At 42.8% G+C, this 22,350-nt stretch overlaps 1 protein-coding gene across 1 annotated transcript in view; it reads right to left on the bottom strand.

Annotated features, from left to right (window-relative positions):
* The window catches only part of DIS3L (DIS3 like exosome 3'-5' exoribonuclease), a 121,733-nt gene that overhangs the window by 33,382 nt on the left and 66,001 nt on the right, over positions 1–22,350 (bottom strand). Inside the window, exons 9-11 of the mRNA XM_082253003.1 lie at positions 11,377–11,538; positions 10,355–10,599; positions 4,869–4,961 (exon numbers count right to left, since the gene is read on the bottom strand). Of these exons, the coding sequence (XP_082109129.1) occupies positions 4,869–4,961; positions 10,355–10,599; positions 11,377–11,538 (500 nt within the window). The remainder of the gene's footprint in view (positions 1–4,868; positions 4,962–10,354; positions 10,600–11,376; positions 11,539–22,350) is intronic.

Genomic DNA, 22,350 nt, shown 5'->3' on the forward strand with positions numbered 1-22,350 from the left:
AATTCTGTATAAAAGTGTGTTGTGTACTTCCAATAAATTGTCTTCCTGTTTGAACTTACATACAGCCTGCCTGGTGTTTGTTCTAATGGATTCCGAACGGCACATAGCTGTAGTTCGGATCCCAGAGCCTTGGTTGACCGAACCATCAGACGTTGCGATCTGCAAGCTGACTCACTAGAAACAGAGGAGTGTCGGGAGAGCGCAAGCGAGCGAGCAAGGGTCTCGTTACACATTGCAAGGCTGACAATTACAAGCATGACTCCCAAAGGCAGAGGCATGGTGGGACTTGTCGTTCCGCAACAGCTGGAGGGTCACAGTTTGAGTACCCAAGCTTAGGGCCTCGTTTAGACTTGTGGTCGGAGGGTGGCAAAAATGCACAATTGAGCTGTGTTTTTGCCACTTGGGGGAGGGGGGAAGGGGTGGCTGATTTCAGGTGGCAAAAACACAGCTCCCCCTACACAAAAATGTGCGGTCGAGCTGCATTTTTGCAGCCAATCAACTGTCCTCTTAAGCCGCAATAGGTAGCATACAGGGGTGTTTACATGCCACACGCATGATGCTTCGCGCTTGCGGCAAAGTTGACCCAACTTGTAGCGGTCGCAGGATAGAACAAAGCAGACATGTTGCAGATTTCCGTACCGCAGCTCACCTGAAGGCTGCATTTCAAGGGTTAATTCATCTTTTCAGAAAAAAAAAAAAACCTCAAAAGTGAACACCATACATCCTCCCCACCCCTCTGGTCTCTGGTGTACTTACCTTTGTGGGTGAAGAGTTGTCAGTGCCCACACAGCTGGTGCAGCAGAGCAGGTATTTGAAATCCTCACTCTTCTCCCCCTTTTCTGTGCAGCACTTCCGGGACAAAAGAGCTGAGATTTCAAATCCTCGGACCACTACACTGGCTGTGTGGGAGATGACAGCTTGTCACCCATGGGGGTAAGTACAGCAGGGACCAGGAAGGTGAGAAGGGTGTATGGTGTTAGTTCACCTTTTCATTTTTTTTTTTTTTAAAGTGAACTTACACTTTAAAGTGGATCTCCTCCCCCTTTTTTTAACCCCTGCTTCCTACAGATTAAAAAGGTACTCACCAACCCAGTAGATCCAACGTTGTTCTGCTGAGATCCGCTTCTTTTCAGCTTCCCGCTCAGTCCTGCACCCCCATCTTCTTAAGTGGCATCATCTGGAAGCTGTTGGCTCTCAGGGGTTCAGCCTGGGACTTCCAGATAATGTGCCGTCTGGCAACAACCCCCGCCCCCCCCCCCCCCTCCTGCTCCTTTATCAATGAAAGACTATGGAGGGATGTGTTGGAGGTGGAGAGAGTCCAGAGAAGGGCAACTAAACTGATTAGGGGATTGGAGGACCTTGATTATGAAGAGCGTCTGCAATCGCTTGATTTATTCTCCCTGGAGAAGAGACGCCTGAGAGGGTACATGATAGCAATTTATAAATATCGCAATGGGGATCTCAGCTTAGAAAAAAAGCTGTTCAGTCGAAGGGATTGCACGAGGACTCAAGGGCATACAATGCGATTAGAGGAGAAGCACTTTAACCTCAGGCAACGTGGGGGTTCTTTACTGGTAGGGCTACAAGATTGTGGAATTCTCTACCACAAGAGGTGGTTTCTGCGGGAAGTATGGTGGCTTTCAAAAGACTCTTAGACGTACATCTCAGGGATCAGAACATTCAGGGCTATGTGAGATGATTACAGCTACACACACCTACACAGGTTGAACAGGATGGACTATTGTCTTTATTCAACCTCATCTACTATGTACATATCCCAGGAGGCGTAGTGGGCAAGGTGCACGCCATTCGTCTAGGTGAGTGGCGGGCATAGGTCAAGCCCTTAGAAATAAAACTGTGATGCGGAAACCGCATGTGAAGTTTACACTGAATTAAAAAATGAACATTTACCAGTTTATGACAGCAGAGGGTGCTATTGCTATCAATAGGTACTTCTGTGTTTAACCACGGCTGCAGCACATTCCACACTTTATGTTGTAAATAAAGCCAAGTGATAATATCAGTGAATACAGTTGTCTAAACTGGTGCAGTCATTGCTAGTTATACTGTTCAAATGACCAACATAGCATCACACTGGCTGCGTATCAAAAATGACAAAGTACTGTATAATCTAATAGAGAACCTATTACAGCAATCCTGTCACAAGGAGCGCTGGATAATAGGGACTCACTTTCTCAAATAAATCATAATGGTAACATTAAAGCAAAGTAAGGAGTTCTACATATACATGCGGGTAAGGGGGGGGTAGTCAAATTACTTTTTACTGTAGCTTTCAGCATTTTAATTGAACTAAGAAGGCAATACGAGGCGCATTTTAATCAGTTGAGAGCATAGCTTAACCCGTAATCTGATGGGAAACATACAAATTGAATTAATCAAAGAGAAATTATCGCACGGAAGTAACCGGTAACAACTAGACTTCACTTCTTACCTGAATAATGTAATTTTTATGGATCGCTGCTTTCTATTGTGCTTTATTGAATATACCTGCTCACCTCCTTCACTTAGACTTTACAAAGTATGTAAAGGCAACATTATTTTTGTGTAAGCTTTACATAGTAGCGAAGGGTTAAAACTCCTCTCAGATTATTTTTTGTGGGAGATTTCCCTTCCCTTTCTGTCTTGGAGAAGCAACAGGAAAAACCTCCCAATAGATCGAAATCCCAATCTTAGACAGCTGAAAATGTGTCCCCATTAGATGATTTACCCTTACCACTTGCTGTGGTGACTAATACAGCAGTCCCCAAATTGTGGCCCATGGGCAATGTGTGGCCCTTTTGTTTGCCTTTATCTGGCCTTTGAGGCACCATTCTCACACTGATACCAATGATGGGGCACTATTCCTTCCACTGACACCAATGATGGGGCACTATTCCTCTCACTGACACCAATGATGGGGGCCTATTCCTTCCACTGACACCAATGATGGGGCACTATTCCTACCACTGACACCAATGATGGGGCACTATTCCTCTCACTGACACCAATGATGGGGCACTATTCCTCCCACTGACACCAATGATGGGACACTATTCCTCCCACTGATACCAATGATGGGGCACTATTCCTCCCACTGATACCAATGATGAGACACTATTCCTCCCACTGATATCAATGATGGGGCACTATTCCTCCCGCTGATACCAATGATGGGGCACTATTCCTCCCACTGATACCAATGATCAGGCACTATTCCTCCCACTGATACCAATGATGGGGCACTATTCCTCCCACTGATACCAATGATGGGGCACTATTCCTCCCACTGATACCAATGATGGGACACTATTCCCCCCCCCACTGACACCAATGATGGAGCATAATTCCTCCCACTGACACCAATGATGGGGCATAATTCCTCCCACTGATACCAATGATGGGGCACTATTCCTCCCACTGACACCAATGATGTGGCACTATTCCTCCCACTGACACCAATGATGTGGCACTATTCCTCCCACTGACACCAATGATGGGGCACAATTCCTCCCACTGACACCAATGATCAGACACTATTCCTTCCACTGACACCAATGATGGTGCATTATTCTTCCCACTGACACCAATGATGGGGCACTATTTCTCCCACTAACACTAATAATAGGGCTCTATTCCTTCCACTAATACCAATGATGGGGCATGGTTTACTCCCAATGACATCAGGGAGTACAGCCTGAATGACAGTTAATTGGCCGTTTGCTAAGAATGTTTGGAGTCCTGTGGTCTAATATAGTGGATTTTCACTCGCTTTGTCTCTGTGACAGTTGGTCTTTAGGAAAATAGAGATGGCAATCCTCCCCAACAGGAGCACAGACAGCAATAATAACTTGAGTGAGTGGCTGGACCCTAAAGGATGCCTCAAATGCGGCCCCTGACATCACCAAAAGACCGAAAAAAATATATGTGATGCTTAAAAGGAGTGTCAGAGACTGCAGAGCTAATAGAAGAAATGAGGGTCAGAGAGTGAGGACAAGATACATTGTTGCTGGGGAGATGCTGCAGAAGACAATACGAAACTGGGAAGATGTTACATGAGGCTAATAGAAGTCAATGCTATTACCCTAATCAATTACATAGTTACATAGTTTGTGAGGTTGAAAAAAGACATCAGTCCATCCAGTTCAACCTATGATGTGTTTGCTGTTAACCGTACATTGTATACCCCTGTATGTTGTACATTGTATACCCCTGTATGTTGTGGTCTCTAAGGTGCCCATCTAATAGTTTTTTGAAACTATCGATGCTCCCTGCTGATACCACTGCTTGTGGAAGAGAATTCCACATCCTTACTGCTCTGACAGTGAAGAACCCCTTACGTATTTTAAGGTTAAACCGTTTTTCCTCTAGTTTTAGCAAGTGGCCACGTGTCTTATTGTATACCCTTACTCTGAATAGGTTTTTCCATATGCTAGGATTGCCAGTACAGTATTTGTACATTGATATCATATTCCCCCTCAATCGTCTCTTCTCCAGAGAGAAAAGGTTCAGTGCTTGTAGTCTTTCCTCATAGCTGATGTCCTCCATTCCCCTAATTATTTTTGTTGCCCTTCTCTGGACTTTCTCCAGTTCCAGCACATCCTTCCTGAGGACCGGTGCCCAGAACTGGACAGCATACTCCAGATGTGGCCGGACCAGAGTCTTGTAGAGTGGGAGAATGTTCCCACTACAGACTGCTGAGGTTCAAGGGCTGAACATCATATACCAAAGGGCCGCAGCTTTGGTACAAGGAACTCTATACATTTAAGAGGTTCAGCAGGTCAGGGACTTTATTACAGAGAAATCAGTGTACAGTGTGGTTTCATCTCATGAACAATAATAATGCTATACTTTGGTGGACCCCACATTACCTGTCAGCACCTCCAAGCAAGGAGCATAGATCTGCACTCAGGATAGAAGGCAGCATGTCATAGCGACGATCAGCGAGGTAGTATGTTGTAGCTCTGTACAATAAGGAAAATCAGATTGGATACAATGTTAGACAAAAATACCAAGGCAAGGACCTGTACCTATTTGGAGACAGGGAGTATTGCATTACCCAATCATTGACTGACCACCTGTAAATATATTGCGAGCGGGTGGCAGGTACAGGCACAATCACGTACCGGAACTTTGGGCCTTTCTTCCGGATTCAGGGCAAGCCTACGTGTGCTCCCTGCCGACCTGTCTGACACAGTACAAGTATGGCAGCAGATTTCAGCCAATAATTTAGACTAAAACCTGCTGATCGGGTGTGTCCAATCACACGCTGAGTTCTGTGTTTACAAAACACACAGAACTCTGTGTGCATAGGATCCGCGATCTGGCTGTTTCTTCTCCCTGAAAAACAGGGAGAAAAAAAAAGCCAAATCAGCACACATCACACATTGTTAGGCACACAGCTAACCCCTTGATTGCTTCTTGATGTTAACCCCTTCCCAATCAGTGTCATTAGTACAATGATAATTGTATATATACAATATATTATGATTACTGATCCCTGTATTAGTGTCACTAGTGATGTCAGTGTCCGGGTGGATAAAAAAAATCCATTTGGAAAAAAAAAATATATATATTTTTTTGATTTTTATAAAATGTATTTTAATAAAATGCTTTTGGAGGAAAAATCTAGCAAAAGATAGTTTTCTATTTAACCACTTAACCCCCGGAAGATTTGACCCCCTTCCTGACCAGGGGGTATTTTGCGATTCGGCACTGCGTGAATTTTAACGGACAATTGCGCAGTCGTGCGACGCTGTACCTAAACTAATTTGATGTCCTTTTTTCCCCACAAACAGAGCTTTCTTTTGGTGGTATTTGATCACCTGTGCAATTTTTTGATCATGCGCTATAAACAAAACAAGAGCGTCAATTTTGCAAAAATAACAATATTTTTCACATTTTTTATATGAAATTCCCAAAAAAAAAAAAAAAAAGTAAAAATCTAAATTTTTTAACATTTTAGGCCAATTTGTTTTATGCTACATATGTTTGGTAAAAAAAAAAAAAAAAAAGCGCAACAAGCGTATTTTGATTGGTTTGCGTAAAAGTTATTGCGTTTACTAACTAAGGGAGAGATTTTTGTAATTTTTGTTGTTTTTTTTGGTTTAACGCGTAATGGCGGAGATCTGCGATTTTTTTTTGCAGGACTGCGACATTGCGGTGGACAGATCGGACCCTTGACTGACATTTTTGGGGTTACCAGTGACATTACTACAGTAATCAGTGCTATACATATGCACTGTTACTGTAAAATTACACTGGCAGTGAAGGGGTTAACTTTATTTGAGAGGGAGGGGTTGTGTGTGTCCCTAGGGGCGTGATTCTAACTGTGATTGGCTGTGGCTTGAGGTGTAGGAACAGTGATCAACGGTCCTACATAGTAGAACCGTATGATCACTGTTCTTACACAGGGGAGACTGACAGGCGGCTTTGTTTACAGCCGCCTGCCTTTCTCCCGCTCTAACGGACGATCGCGAGTGCCCGGCGGACATCGGGTCCGCCGGGGAAAGCGCGGGGGGGTCCGTGACTGAGCGGGAGCGCGCCTCCGGCGGTGGGAGCTCGCTCTCCAGAGCCTCACAGGCTAGTGACGTACCGATACGTCACTTTGCCTGTGAGGGGCTGACCGCTGCAGTATATAGACTTGCGGCGGTCGGCAAGTAGTTAAGATACATTAATACTTTAGTTTATGCAGTATGAAATGGAGCTTAGTTATGTAGCATGAGGCTGTATATTCTGCAATATTTACATTTTTGGTAAACTCATTGAGTGAATCCAAGCTCTGCAAGCTGAGATAACATGCACTGCATTGATGCATTCACACAATTTCAATTGAATTGCACTAAGGGAAGAAGGATACACCATATTTTGCACTACTTTTTATGGACACTATTTTTTTCTATTTATATATACATTATATATTTCCATATATGTGTTTGTTATTTGAACCAAAAGGAATTTTTGGGATATTTTTGCTATTGCACTGAGCACTTTATGTCACGGTCCCAATTATAGTTTTTACACTTTCACACACAGTACTCGCACCATTGCATATTGTGGTTTCTGATTTATGTATATTTTTTGTGCATGACACTATTGATGTAACTTGGTTTATCTATTTAATATTGCACATATTTACATCAAGCACGTATTACAGCATGGTCTGTCACAAGCACTTTTTTTTCAATTTTCAATATCTGTCGTCATTCATTTTTTGTCACTCTTAATTGATTTATCACATCCACCTCATCACAGAAGGTGGTGTCACCTATTAGAGATTGTATAAGTGCCTACCTTGTATTTCCATATACCTTTATGTTCCTATATATCAGCAGCAGCACCTCATTACATACCTAATTTACAATATTTTAAAGATTTAAAATTGAAGTGGATCCTGCGAAATCTCTTATCGGAACAAAACTCTTCGATCCACCTGTTCTTCCTTCTCTATATATACACTTTCATATACTCTCTTCTTCATGCTGGAAATGTAGCTACTGACATATGTTTTTAAATGTCAAATTATTTCTTAACAGTAAAATAAAAATGTTTTTTATTGATTTTTTTTTTTCCTTTTTGAACATTGTGTGGGCACGTAAATCCGTTAGTGGCCGAGGGTAAAACAAAAAAGGTAATGCCTGAACACGATCCATCCAGAGAGAAAGTAAACACAGGGGTGGGCTGCACAGTGACTGATAACTAGGATAGCCAATCAGAGGCTAATCACAGTGATCAGGTGACTCGGAACCGGGAATCCCTGGTCCTGATCTTTAGTTGGGAGCGCCCTGTGCAGCGTGCTCCCAGCACAAAGACCGCAAAGCATTTATGCGGCCCCACAGAAAAAAGCCCAGTTTAGTAGGGCCACATATATGCATACTGTCGATGGGAAGGAGTTCCAATCCCTATTAGGGATGATCGAACTTTTGAAAAGTTTGGTTCGGCCAGAACATCCGAACTACCCGAAAGTTCGGCCCGGATTTCAGAACGCCATTGAAATCAATGGACCCGAACTTCGGTAATCAAAAAACACCATTTTAAAGCCATAAAACCCAATAAATGCCCCTAAAAAATGCCCCATGGACTATTAATCACACAAAAAAAAGTTCTTAAAAAATTGTAATTTTTGAAAAAAAAAAGCCAATTATTGAAAATATAAAAAAAATAAAAAAATAAAAAAAAGAAGAGATTTTTTGATTTTGACTTTGGATTTAGTATCTGGGGGGTACATGTGAAGTTTCAGCTCTGTAGCATTTCCAGAACCATAAAAAAAAAAAAAAAGGATTGTTTGTATTTTGTACCTTAGAAGTTAGAACACAGGTAGTTGGCTTCTCGCTTTTCACACCTTGCCGGTTTAATAGCAGGCGTTTTTTGGGCATTTTTTTGGGTTCTTTTGAGGCAGGAAAAACATCTGAACTTGTGTATATGGTATATATACCACTATACACAAGTTCAGATGTTTTGCCTGCCTCCAAAGAACCCAAAAAAATGCCTGCTACTAAACCGGCAAGGTATGAAAGGAGCGAAGCCATATTACAGATCTATAATTTCACTAATACAAATGATCTTTTTTTCTTCTGGTTCTGGACATGCTACAGAGCTGAAACTTCACAGGTACACTTTTTAGACCCCCCAGACACAAAATCACACAAAAAAAGTTCTTAAAAATTGTAATTTTTGATATTTTTTTGATAGAGAGCCAATTATTGAAAAAAAAACAAAAAAAAACAAAAAAAAAACAAAAAAAAAATAATTTCTTTGGATTTAGTGTCTGAGGGGTCTAAAAAGTGTACCTGTGAAGTTTCAGCTCTGTAGCATGTCCAGAACCATAAAAAAAAGATCGTTTGTATTTTGTCACTTAGAACACAGGTAGTTGGCTCGGCCCCTGTTACACCTTGCCGGTTTAGTAGCAAGCGTTTATTTGGGCATTTTTTGGGTTCTTTGGAGTCAGGCAAAACATCTGAACTTGTGTATAGTGGTATATATACACACACATTATATGTATTTCACACTTAGACATATATAGGTGTGATAGGAGCGTAACTCTATTAGTGTAAATGATTTCATTAGCGCAAGCATATATTTCTGCTACTATCACACCTATATATGTCTAGGTGTTTATATACAAGTATGTGTGTATATATACCCGTATACACAAGTTCAGATGTTTAGCCTGCCTCCAAAAACCCCCAAAAAATGCCTGCAACAACACACCTGGGCGTTTTTTTTTTTGACGCTAGCGTTTTTTGGGCATTTTTTTGGGTTCTTTGGAGGCAGGCAAAACATCTGAACTTGTGTATAGTGGTGTATTTACACACATAGTTATATGTATATACACACCTAGACATATATAGGTGTGATAGGAGCAGAAATATATTGGTGTTAATTATTTCATTAGCGCAAGTAGTTTTTTCTGCTCCTTTCACACCTGTATATGTGTATATATACAGACATTGGTGTGTATATATACCCCCTATACACATGTTCAGATGTCATTTCTGACTCCAAACATGTGCTCAAAAAAGCACTAGCAACGCCTGCAGCCAAAAATGCTGGCGGCGGCGAAGCCATATCCCTGCAGCGAAGGTGACACAAGAGAAACTAGCTTTTCTCTATAGCGGTCACCCTGCTATGGAAGGGTTTGGTCACCCTGCTATAGCAGTCACTGTCAGTTCACCCTACACTACATTACGGTCACCCTGACACTTCACACTTTCCCTACAGAAACTGAATAAATTAAAGCTAACTAAAGTGTAAAGGAGCACTCTAACTACACTAGATATCCCTTTCCTCACACTAATAAATGCTAAATGACACTTTTAAAGTAAAATTAACAGAACTGCTTCCATTCTCTTCCATGTCCTGTATAACAATGCTAGGAATATGGCGGGGGCTATCTTATATACTGGGGGGCGTATTCACTAATGATTGGACTATGGACCCTCCAATCACTTAGTCCCTATGGACCCTCCAATCCTTAGTCACTCCAATCACATTCCTAGCATTCTTCTGCCCCATCAATTGGCTTTTACTAATGGTTCTGGTCCAATCACGGGCTTTTAAAGCCCATTTCCTGAAGCATTGCATTTTGGTCGGTTCTGGTTGCCGAATTCCGAACTTTTTGGGCAAAAAGTTCTAAATTCGGCCGAACCTCGAACACCCAATGTTCGGGGCAAACCGATGGTCGACCTGAACCGTTCGATCATCCCTAATCCCTATTCCCACATCCCTTCATTTTGGTATATTTTGGGCAATTTTCTGCGGTTTCTAATTGTGGATAGTGCCACTAATATATTTAGACAAGATTCCCCACCCATTGCAGCTTATACCCAGGTAACAATGATGCTTTACTTCTTCTTACCTTGCTCTTGCTTCCATATCCGTGTAAGAGTTTGGCTTCACAAAGTGAGTGACGTCAGCAATATGAACACCCAGCTCCAGGTGTCCATTATTTAGTTCCCGAATAGACAAGGTATCATCTACATCCTCGCAGCCCTTTGGGTCAATACTGAGCACCAAATGAGTATTGCGCAGATCATGTCGATCTCCCTCTTCTGGTGCCACCCGCCATGGGTTCTCTGGACTGTTTGTGGGCATTTCTGAAAGCTGCAGAGAGAGGCAATGGCAAAGTGTAAAGCTCCGAACCAACATATTTCTTATATACTTTATTAAAAACGATGGACTGAGAAGTGCCGCATTCACAGTTTTCTAATTTTGACACAGGCCTGGTTTAAATGGGGCAATTGCAAGTAGGCCAAATGCAGGGCGGTGTTTTACCAGGACTGGGATGCACAGGTATTCGTGGTTTCCTGCATCAGCAGCCCCATTGTTGTCTTTTGGGACACAGCTACCGTGTCTCAATAGAACATCCATGTGGGTGCAAGTCCCCTAAGGCAGTGGTCCTCAACCCTGGCCTACAGGGCCCACTAACAGGCCAGATTTGCAAGATAACTGAAATACATCCCAGGTGATATCATCTGCTGCTCAGTGATTGCAGTACTCTAGTGTGCATCTCCCCAAGGTAATACCTAAAATCTGGCCTGTTAGTGGGCCCTGTAGGCCAGGGTTGAGGACCACTGCCCTAAGGCACACAGGGTATGTACACTCGCACCCACACTGATGTCATATTGGGACACAGCGGCCGTGTACGTGCAGCCGCTGTATCCCCAAAAAAACAAAGGGTCTGCCAGCATGGGGATGCATGCAAATAATGTGCATCCCAGCTGTTGGTAAAACATGGCCCTGCACGAGTCATACATGTAACGAGGCCAAAGATTGACTTACACATTTCAGCATTATAATCAATCTACTATATTTGAAACAAACTATATTCTATAACACTGTGATGGTTATACCTCAACCATTAGTGGTTAGGAGACTGACCTGGGCTTCAGAGAAGGGGTTCACACTAACACTATTCTCCACCAGAATACTTTGAACTTCTGTCTCAATGTCACCAATTTGTCCCAATGCTCTCACAAAGTGTCCATTAGGATACAGAGAGGTAGACTCCCAGGAATCGATTCGTACCACTACCCGGCAATCCTGTGTAGACAAAAAGGGATAAAATACAGTAATAATATTCTATCAGCACAGATGTCTACTCTAACTTTTGGTATTAATGGAATCATTTTCACCAGATCAAGACACTGTTCTATCAATTCCTTTTAATCCTGTGTTGAAATTCTACAAACATTTGCAATAACAGTTTAATTCTTTTATGTTATTCATTCTCAGCTATGCAATTTGTGGCCTTCCAGCTGATAAAGTCCCCAGCAAGCCCACCATCCACTAAGTGGCAAGGCTTAAAGGATAAGTCTGGCTTTTGGAAAAATTTAACCTGTTCCAACTCCTGCCTCCTCTCCCCCTGATCCCTCCCTCCCTGCGACAACGGGCAGGGGATCTTCTTTCTGCACCCACAGTCACAACTTGAAAACAACGCAGCCGTGCGGGGCTCCACCCACACAGCGGCATCATCATTCATTCACAGAGTTCTGCAAATGATTAAACTACATCTACTGTTGGCCTCTGCAGCCAACACTAAAGTGCTCAGTGAACTGTGAGGGCGCTGATGAATGCTCTTGTTGTCCATTGCAACAAATAAATGGGAAAGTTAGCGCTCCCCAAAGCCCAAATGAGAGAAGCACCATGACAACAAATAAGTGGGAAAGTTAGCGCTCCTCCAAGCAAGAACAATTGGGCAAAAAAATTACAGATAAAATATCCGATAAAATGTCTCAGTTTATCTGTCATTTTTTTGCCCAATTGTCCTTGCTTTGGGGACCACTAACTTTCCAATTTATTTGTTGTCATGGTGCTTCTCTCATTTGGGCTTTGGGGAGCGCTAACTTTCCCATTTATTTGTTGTCATGGTGCTTCTCTCATTTGGGTATGAGCATGGGACAGTGGCACCCCGGACATGAGACACATGGCTATTTTTTACCCTCACATGGTTTCTTATTTATCTATACAGTTTCATCACACAGACTTTTTGGCTCTCTGACCGATTAGCTCATAGCGCCAGGTTTCTTTTGCGTGTATTTTTCTTGTTGTCCATTGATTCTTCCTGTCATTCAGTACCTGCCTGCCCATATTGGAGGTTCGGGCAGACTGTGTCATGGCAAAATAAAACACCTATGAACTACATCTCTGCAATGTATGCAAATGTCCTTGTCTTTTTATCCATTTAAAGTGGTAGTATACCGATTTTTGTGACTCTTACCTACAGTTAAGCCTATAATAAGACTTACTTGTAGGTACAATTAATATCTCCTAAACCGGCACGGTTTAGGAGATATTTGCACTGCATGCAGCCGCTGACCCTAGCCGGACCTTCAGAGTTCCCTGCTGGAAAATGCCGAAAGTTGATCCCCCGCGCGCATGCGCAGGAGTGACGTCTCGCGGCTCCGGTCACTCACAGCGCCGGAGCCGCCGAACCCGGAAGATGCCGATGGATCATGTCCGCTCCCACAGTGGTGTCCGGGGGTCCGTGTCGGGGCTTCGTTTTAAGGTAAGTTTGTCATAATGAGCTAGTATGCGATGCATACTAGCTCATTATGCCTTTGTCTTGCAGGGGGTTTTTTTTTCCCAGTATACTACTGCTTTAAAAGACACTGCAAGTACAGAAAAATAATAGTTCTGTCGTAATTGCATTCAGCTACTGTCCTGCTATGGGCTGACAGCACATCTTTTTAAAGAAGCAAGAGTTGTCAGCTCTTCCAGTGTCTTTTGCTAAACTACTTAGCCACTTCCCCTTCAATCCCCTACTAAATAAGGGCTGATCATTCTGTAGTCCATGAGGAGAACCAGGAGGGCTCTTTTTGGGGAATACAGGAAGTCTGCAAAGGACACAGGACAGTGCAGAATTTATATTATATATGTAGTACATTTGACGTCAGTCCTTGCCCCAAAGGAGCTTATAATCTAAGATCCCGAACTCACATATTAGGGCCAATTTAGACAGGAGTCAATTAAGCTACCAGAATGTATTTGGAGTGTGGGAGAAAACCCATACAGGCTCAGGGAGAACATGTAAACTTCAGGCAGGTATAACTGTGGTCGGGATTCGAACCGATGACCCTGGTGCTACTAGGCGGAAGTGCTAACCACTTAGCCACTGTGTTCAATGGGTTATTTCACACATTTAAAAACGATATAACAAAACACTTTCTTTTAGCATGTTTTTATTGAAGATTTTCAAATACAAATACAAGCATCCAGATAGGACATCATCTATTTTCTGTCAATGTAGGGATAAATATATTGATGCATGACTTAAAGCGGAGTTCAGGCCTTGGGGGTGAAATTTAGCTAAAAATACCCCCGGGACAGTCAGGGCTAGTGCATTCCACAATGGATAGCCTCTGTACTGTCCCGGGTCGCACTTACATTTTAGAAGAAATACTTACCTTGAAAATTTCTTCTCCAGCGCTGCCATCTTGGATGTGGGCAGCTGAAGCCAGCGCGTCCTCTTCTGCGCCCTCTTCCGTGTCCTCTTCTCCCAGAATGCGCCTGCACCGGCCCCGCTCGTCACTTCCGGGCGCGTAATGCCCAGAAGCTGTTTAGCAGGGAGTAGGGCACACGCACCAGAACTGACGAGTGGGGCCGGTGCAGGCGCATTGATTCCTGGGAGCGATGACGTTCAGCTCCCAGGAATCAATGCAAAGAGGAAGTGACGGCGCGGGCTGCGGCTGCAGAGGGAAGAAGTGGAAGAAAGGTGAGTATATTTTCTTCTATATCAAGGTAAGTAAACAAAAAAAAAAAAATCGTAACTATCCATTTGTTTTTCAGGTGACCTAGAGCAAGCGGATTGCCCAAAATCGATTATGTTGATTTTGAGGCCGGAACTCCGCTTTAACATAGTCAATGCGAACAATACAGGAAAAGTAAAACAGAACGATAAAAACAAATAAGTATTAGGAGCTCTGTAACATACTGGTGATGTTGCCCCCAGGACATCCGGATACCCCTATTGGGGACAAGAATAAGGCAGCCACAAATACTATGCGAAAATATGAACAAGTGCAGGAGGAGTTTCTCTCCACCGATGTAACATTAAAACAATGATATAGAAATGAAGGACTATTGGTTCCAAGCAATATCATATTGTACGATAATAAATTGTCAGAGCCCTGCCTGGAGATGCGATGTGCCTTGTTTTGATAAAAAGGCCTTTTGGCTAGGGGCTCTTGAGCTAGCAAAAGCAGTACAGTCATCCATAAAACTAAAGAACAGGGTACTGATCCTGCTCAAGGGCAAAAAACAAAAAAGGGGAAAGCAATGCTTAGGCGGAGAGGGTCTGGAGAGAAAAATAAAAGAGGAAAAGGGAGAAGAGAAGGAAGAAGAGGGGGGAGGGAGGAGGAGACGGCCATCTCTGTCCCGGAGGATATATTGACTCCTAGTGTTGGTTTACAGTTCCAGAAAGCACGTAGGTGGTTGCGCTAGTGGGAAATAATCTAGCCAGGGCTGCCAAATACATAAAAATTTTACGTGTGTATCAGGAAATATTTCTGTCAGTTTCTCACTCACTGTGCACCCTACTTTTTATCTTGAAGCTGAGAATTGGCATCTTCCACGCTTTTGCAATCGTCTGCTTCTTGGCTGAAAATATATGGGTCACTAGAGAGCGCTCTTGTTTGGTAGCGCCATCGGTTTGTGTAAGAGCGCCTCTCAGGGGTCTTTTTGTAGGTTTATATGTAACACAGAATTGACCATGTTATAGACCCTTATCCACAGTCGTTTGACCTTAGGTCATGTACACCATATATGCTTCATATCACCTAGGTCTGAACATCCCCTAAAGCACAGGTGTCAAACACAAGGCCCGCGGGCCGAATCCGGCCCTCCGGGCCATTTCATGTGGCCCTTGCACCTCTCCCGCGGCTGCTCCATCTCCCTCATTTCTGCCCCCACCTTGTCTCAGCAGATGAACAGAATTCCTCTGCCAGATCCTGTGCTTTCCCCTGCAGCCGCAGAGAGGACCCCCCCAACTCAGCAATTGGCAGCAGAGAGGACACAACTCCTCCTACAGATCCTGCATCTCTCGGTGCAGCCACAGCAGCCCCTCCTCTCCGCCTCCACTGGTATCAGCATTCAGCTGACTCCGGCAGCTGACTCCAGCTCCAGCCCTCCTCCAGACCCTGCATTTGCTGCTTCCCAGCTCTGCCTCTATCTTCTTCCCAGCAGCAGTACATGGTAAAGGGGATGCACTGTGATGTAAGGGAGGGTGGGGGCTCTTGACTTCTGATAGTGGTGGGCTACAAATAGAACCGGCCCTCTGAGGGCGACCATAATGCTGATGCGGCCTGCGATTAAATTAAGTTTGACACCCCTGCTCTAAAGTATGTAGAGTGATAAGAAGGGAGGCATTTTGCAATTCTAGCAGGTGTAAAATACCACCGAGACAGAACTTTGAAGGCGTTTTCTAAAATTATAAAATTGCAGGAGGAACGGAAAAATGCCTCCCATATTTTTTCACGTCTTTGGGGTTTGCGTGGCACCAAGGTCCCTTTCCCAGTTGGAGCAGTAAGATGGGATTTAAAAAAAAAAAAAAAAAAGAAGGGTTTCAGCACTATTGGAGTTTCTTTTCCCCTATGTATGATATCATCACTGTTTGCTACAAAGAGCGATCCCTGAGGGAGGATCCGAACTTGGGGGAATTGGAAGATTGTTCCTAGCCTAGGAAGGCACGGTTTTCTGACCAAGCTTATTTGCAAGGTTGCATAAAATTGAGATGAGGACCCAGCCACGAGGGGGTGCACGGTTCTAGGTGTACTTTCACTGGGACACTTTGTATTTCTTTTTGAGCTTGATATTGGCACGTCTACAGCACTACTGGCACTTTTTGGAGAAAGGATTGTTCATGACAGCACTTTATATTTCTTTTTTGAATCAGATCATTTTTATTGAAGAAAAAAAACTTTCAGCAATACAACAAGCAACGAAAACAGAAAACCTTAAAAACATAAACAACTCAATACAGAGCAGTATACAGTCTGAAGCCATGAAACAAAAGGCACCATTGTATATCAAGCAGGCAAACATAACCAAAGCTCACTATCAGAAAGGACATGACAATATCAGAGGTGGTACCCATGGCGGGGTCACCCATGGGCACCATGCTTTAAACAGTGCCTGCAGCACTTTATATTTAAATATACTTTTTTTCTACACTATATTATATGGACTTTTTTCACTGCACAATATAGTTATTTAACCACTTAAGCCCCCGAAGATTTTACCCCCTTCCTGACCAGGGTTTTTTTGCGATTTTTAACTGCGTGACTTTAACGGACAATTGCGCGGTCGTGCGACGCTGTACCTAAACGAATTTCACGTTCTTTTTTTCCCACAAACAGAGCTTTCTTTTGGTGGTATTTGATCACCTGTGAGATTTTTTGATCATGCGCTATAAACAAAAAAAGAGCGACAATTTTGCAAAAATAACAATATTTTTCACATTTTTTTTATATGAAATTCCCCAAAATGTAAAAATCAAAAATTTTTTAACATTTTCGGCCAATTTGTTTTATGCTACATATGCTTGGTAAATAAAAAAAAAAAAAAAAAAAAAAAAAAAAATCGCAAAAAGCGTATTTTGATTGGTTTGCGCAAAAGTTATCGCATTTACTAACAAAGGGAAAGATTTTTGTCATTTTTGGTGTTTTTTTTTTTTTTTACGCAATGGCGGCGATCTGCGATTTTTTTTTGCGGGACTGCGACATTGCGGCGGACAGATCGGACCCCTGACTGACATTTTTGGGGTTACCAGTGACATTTCTACAGTAATCAGTGCTATAACTATACACTGTTACTGTAAAAAGGACACTGGCAGGGAAGGGGTTAATTTTTATTGGAGAGGGAGGGGTTAATGTATGCCTGGTGCTTACCAACGTGTGTGGGGGGAGGTGACTGAGTGACACAGGGACAGATCGCAGGTTCCCCTATGCTGAAACCTGCAATCTGACCCTGCCTGTCACAGAGGAGATCCACCAGCTTTGTTTACACAAGCGGGCGGATCTCCACACTCGATCCCCCGACGATCGGGGAAGAGCAGTGGTGATCACCGCCGCTCCTCCCCTGGCCCGACTCCCGCTGTAACTGAATATCTGGTGACGTAGGTCTGGTGACGTAGGTCTACATCGCCAGACGATAATGAGCCACTTTGCCGCAGTACAGTCAACGTGACTGGTCGGCAAGAGGTTAAACAGTGCCTGCAGCACTTTATATTTAAATTGACTTTTTTTCTACACTATATTATATGGACTTTTTTCACTGCACAATATAGTTATTTAAGCATTTTTATATGCGATATAGATGTATGATCCTACATTTGTTATTTAGCACATGTTCATACATTGGAGGTTTACGTATATTTCAAGCACTTTGTTGCACAGTTAAAATATAGCCTATATTTATTGCGGAACAACAAAACACTCAATGGAATATTTACCCCCCCCCTCCGTGACAGGGGGGTGTGCGCTGATAATCAGTGCAGTCCCATCAGCAATGACTGCCTGTGCCCGTTAGTGATGCTAACCAGTGCCCATCAGAGATGCCAATCAGTGCCTCCCATCGGTGCTGCCTATCAGTGCGTAAAATTAGTGCCTCCTCATCAGTTCCCATCAGTGCAGCCTCAAATGCAAAACAGTGAAAGAAAAAAAATTACTTATTTACAAAACTTTGTAACAGAAACTAAGAATCTTTTTTTTTTTTTTCACAATTTTAGTTCCTTTTTCACTAGTTTAGCAAAAAATAAACTCAGTGGTGATTAAATACCACCAAAAGAAAGCTGTCTAAATAAAAAAAAAATAAAAAAAAAAAGATAAAAATGTAGTTTGTGTAGGGAGTTGTAATGCGCTTTAAGGTGTACTAAAACCAGTGAAAATAAATCTGTATATAATTATAGAAGCAAATGATATAATGTATTTTCTGGCGTATAAGGCTACTTTTGAACCTCAAAAAAATCCCCCAAAAATGGGGGGTCGTCTTATACGCCGAGTATAATATCTCCAAGGTAACCCAAGCATAAGTATTACCGGTAGATGTAATCTTTCAAGACGCTGGCTGTGTGGGAATACTGTTCCAGTATACTGTATGTACCATAGCTTCGGCTACATACAGTGTACCGCACTGAGCCAATCAGGGAGAGCGATGTATTCTATTATTGAATGCAAAGCCTGCTCGAATTGGCAGAGTAACATGAGCCCTTCTCTCTGCCTCTGCCAATCCGAGCAGGCTTTACATTCAATAATAGAATACATCGGTGACGAGACCCTTGCTCGCTCGCTTCCGCTCTCCCGACACTCCTCTGTTTCTAGTGAGTCAGCTTGCAGATGACAACGTCTGATGGTTCGGTCAACCAAGGCTCCGGGATCCGAACTACAGCTATGTGCCGTTCGGAATCCATTAGAACAAACACCAAGCAGGCTGTATGCAAGTTCAAACAGGAAGTAAACAGCACACTTTTATACAGAATTTGGAACATGCTGCCCCCAACAACCGCTTTCCCATTGGTCAATTGCACAGTACTTGCCGTTCTCCTTCAGGTTCTCCTTAGCCATGCAAATGAGGACTTGAAAATGAGTCAGCAGGGATTGGTCCGATAGCTTGAGTAGAAGGACTTATGTGTAATGAGACAGAAGCCCCCCAGGGGACAATCAATGTACACAATAACCAGACACAGAACAATGGGAGGTCATCAGCACTCAGCATGAGACAGGGCAATCCACATTCCCTCCCAATACACAACAAAAGGAAAGCCTCTCTGACACTGAAAGATATGTAACACACACAGCACTCAGAAATCACAGACCTCATGGCAAATGGGAACAAATCTCAATATTTCTACATGGAGACATTGCTGACAAATATAAAGCAATCCAAACCATCACCCATCTGTCCTTAAATTCCAGTGACGGTGAACATCGTCACAACATCGCTCACTGTGATTGGCTCAGCGCAGTATACTGTATGTAGCCGAAGCTACTGTACATCCGGTATACCGGTACAGGATTCCCGCACAGCCAGCATCTTAAGATTACATCTACTGGTAATACTTAGGGTACCTTGGAGATATTATGAGAGATTACATGTATTACAGTACTAGGGTACCTTGGAGATCTATGAGAAATCTGATGTTTTTCAATGGTGTTGCCTTGCTTCGGAAGGGGGGGTAGTCTTATACGGCGAGTATAGCCCAAAACCTATGTTTTAACTTGAAAATTAGGGGGGTCGTCTTATACGCCGGAAAATACGGTAAACATCCTATTCCATTTTGTGAATATAAAAATAATAAAGTGCTCATGTCCTTCAAGTATAGGTGATATATGTATGCACTGAAGACACGCAAGACACAGCGAATAAAGGTGGAGGAAAATGGAAAGCACTACGGATCACTTTATATTCTAATTTATTGAACTATTTAACTTTTTGGACACTAATTTTATCATTTACACTGGAAGAAGCATATGGTTTTATATAGATTTATAGAAGCACGTTTTATATTATGATCTTTTATTGATGCACTTGCACTCTCTTTATATTAAGCACCGTATGTATGTATATATATATATATTTAGTATAAGGCACCTCATTTTTTTGCATTAATAAGGATTGATGACAATTTATGATATGCACAGTGGCATTGGAGATTAAGTTTACATATATCACCTATACTTGAAGCACATGAGCACTTTATTATTTTTATATTCACAAAATGGAATATAGGATGTTTAGATCATTTGCTTCTATAATTATATACAGATTTATTTTCACTGGTTTTAGTACACCTTAAATCGCATTACAACCCCCTACACAATACCTTGAATAGCTGTTTTATTTAGCACCAGCTTCAGTATATGCAGCATTGAGGTGTACCTTTACCATCCTCTGTGTTAGCGCAAGAACCACACTCTAGAATTTAGTTTGGGTACAGCATTGCATGACCACGCAATTGTCATTCAAAACCCAACAGCACTGAAAGTCAAAAATTGGCCTAGGCAGGAAAGTGGAGAAAGTGCCTGGTATTGAAGTGGTTAAAGCCCTAAGAAAGAGCCTTTCCTGTAATGAAACAAAATGAAAATCATGTCCCAGGAGGCACACTATAAAGTACTAACCACCCTACCCAACCCAACCCCTCCCCCATCCCAAGCAGCAGAAAGGAACAGAATATAGACTGCTCAGCAGCTTGTCTACAAAACCTTTCACAATGTGCTGAGCCGTGCCAAGAAATAGCCGTCACTCATTGCAAATGACAGAGTTGCTGAAATCCACAAATTTCTATAGCCGCATAATTTCGCCATGCACAAGCCGCTAAAAACAATAGGATTTTTGCGCTCACTATAAAAACCTATTCTTGGGAGTCCATTGAGAAACACAGCTTAGTACTATGTAAACTACATTATATTGCCCAAAACAGTCAGACGCATGGACCATGTAGAACCCAATATGTATCTACAGATAACCAGGTCACAGTCTTGGGAGATCTGTGGATGGATGATGAAAAAGCCCAAGAAGCACTCACTGCCCCCTAGTGGTTTGAGCTGTAACAGGAAAAAGTAGGACTTTATATTGTAACTCACAGGCCTGCACAGTGCTGGATCTACTTAGAAATAATATATATATGGAAGCCAGAGAAACTCTTTTAATACCTTCTGGAATGACAAGCAAAACATCTTCCCAAAAGAGGCAATGGCCTAAAGGGTAAACTCCAACAGCCCTCACCACACCCAGCCAACGGAGAGAGATGACCTTGGGGTGAACTGGAACTGGACACAGGGAGAGTTAATGTAAAAAATGGCATCCTTCCCAATTCATAACTATCCTTTGCAGTAAGGTGCACATGGAAGAGCAAATCACAACACCGACAGACAAAAATTACCCAGCACTTACTTACCAGTTAGCCTGCAAGAATATCAAATTGACCCCATCTTAGGCTGGCCATACATTATAAAATTTTCCTGTACAATTTTCCTTTAGATTTACCAAAACCATATAATATGAGGTCAAACCTAAACACTTTCAATTTGTATCCAATCAGGCAGGCCCTTGCACTACATAGGTGAAGGTAAATCTAAAAGGAAATTGAATAAGAACATTGCATAATAGATGGTCAGCCTAATAAAGCTTTTTTTTTTTTTTTTTTATATAAACAAACATGTTATGCTTACCTGCTCTGTGTAATGGTTTTGCACAGAACAGCCCCAATCCCTTCTTCTCAGGTCCTCCACCAGTGCTCCTGGCTCATCCCCCTTGACCAGTGCCCCAATAGCTTGCATTGGGGCACTGGTGCGTGCTCGCTCCTGAGCCCTGCTCTATGTGTCCATAAGAAACAGAGCTGTGGCTCGGCCCCGCCCCCCTGGTCTCTCCTCATTGGCTCACTGGCTGTGATTGACAGCAGTGGGAGGCAATGGCTCCGCTGCGGTGTCTCAGCCAATAAGGAGAGGGAGACCTGGGACAGCCAGGGATCCTGTGCACATCACTGGATTGAGAGGTGACGCAGGTGAACATTGGGGGGGGGGGGGGGTGGGGAGCAGCACACAGAATGAAAGTATGAAAATCAAAGCATGAAAGTAAAAAACCTTCAGCCCTTAAAACCACTTTAATAATACACGTTAAAGACAGAGGCTTTAGTTGCACACATTTGCAAATAAATCTGGAAGTCATTCTGGGCAGGCAATTAGGGCCCCCTCCCCCACTATAATAGCTTATAACAGTGATGATCACTGTTCTAAGCAGTCATTTTCATGAATGGCATCCATACCTGTACTATTGGAATAACTGATTGGCCACACGATCACATGATACAATGCACTGTGATTACCATGTAATCACTGTGACCAATCACAGAGATCATCA

The sequence above is a fragment of the Pelophylax lessonae genome (genome assembly GCF_965119305.1).
Source record: "Pelophylax lessonae genome assembly, chromosome: 4".
Classification (NCBI taxonomy): Eukaryota; Metazoa; Chordata; class Amphibia; order Anura; family Ranidae; genus Pelophylax; species Pelophylax lessonae.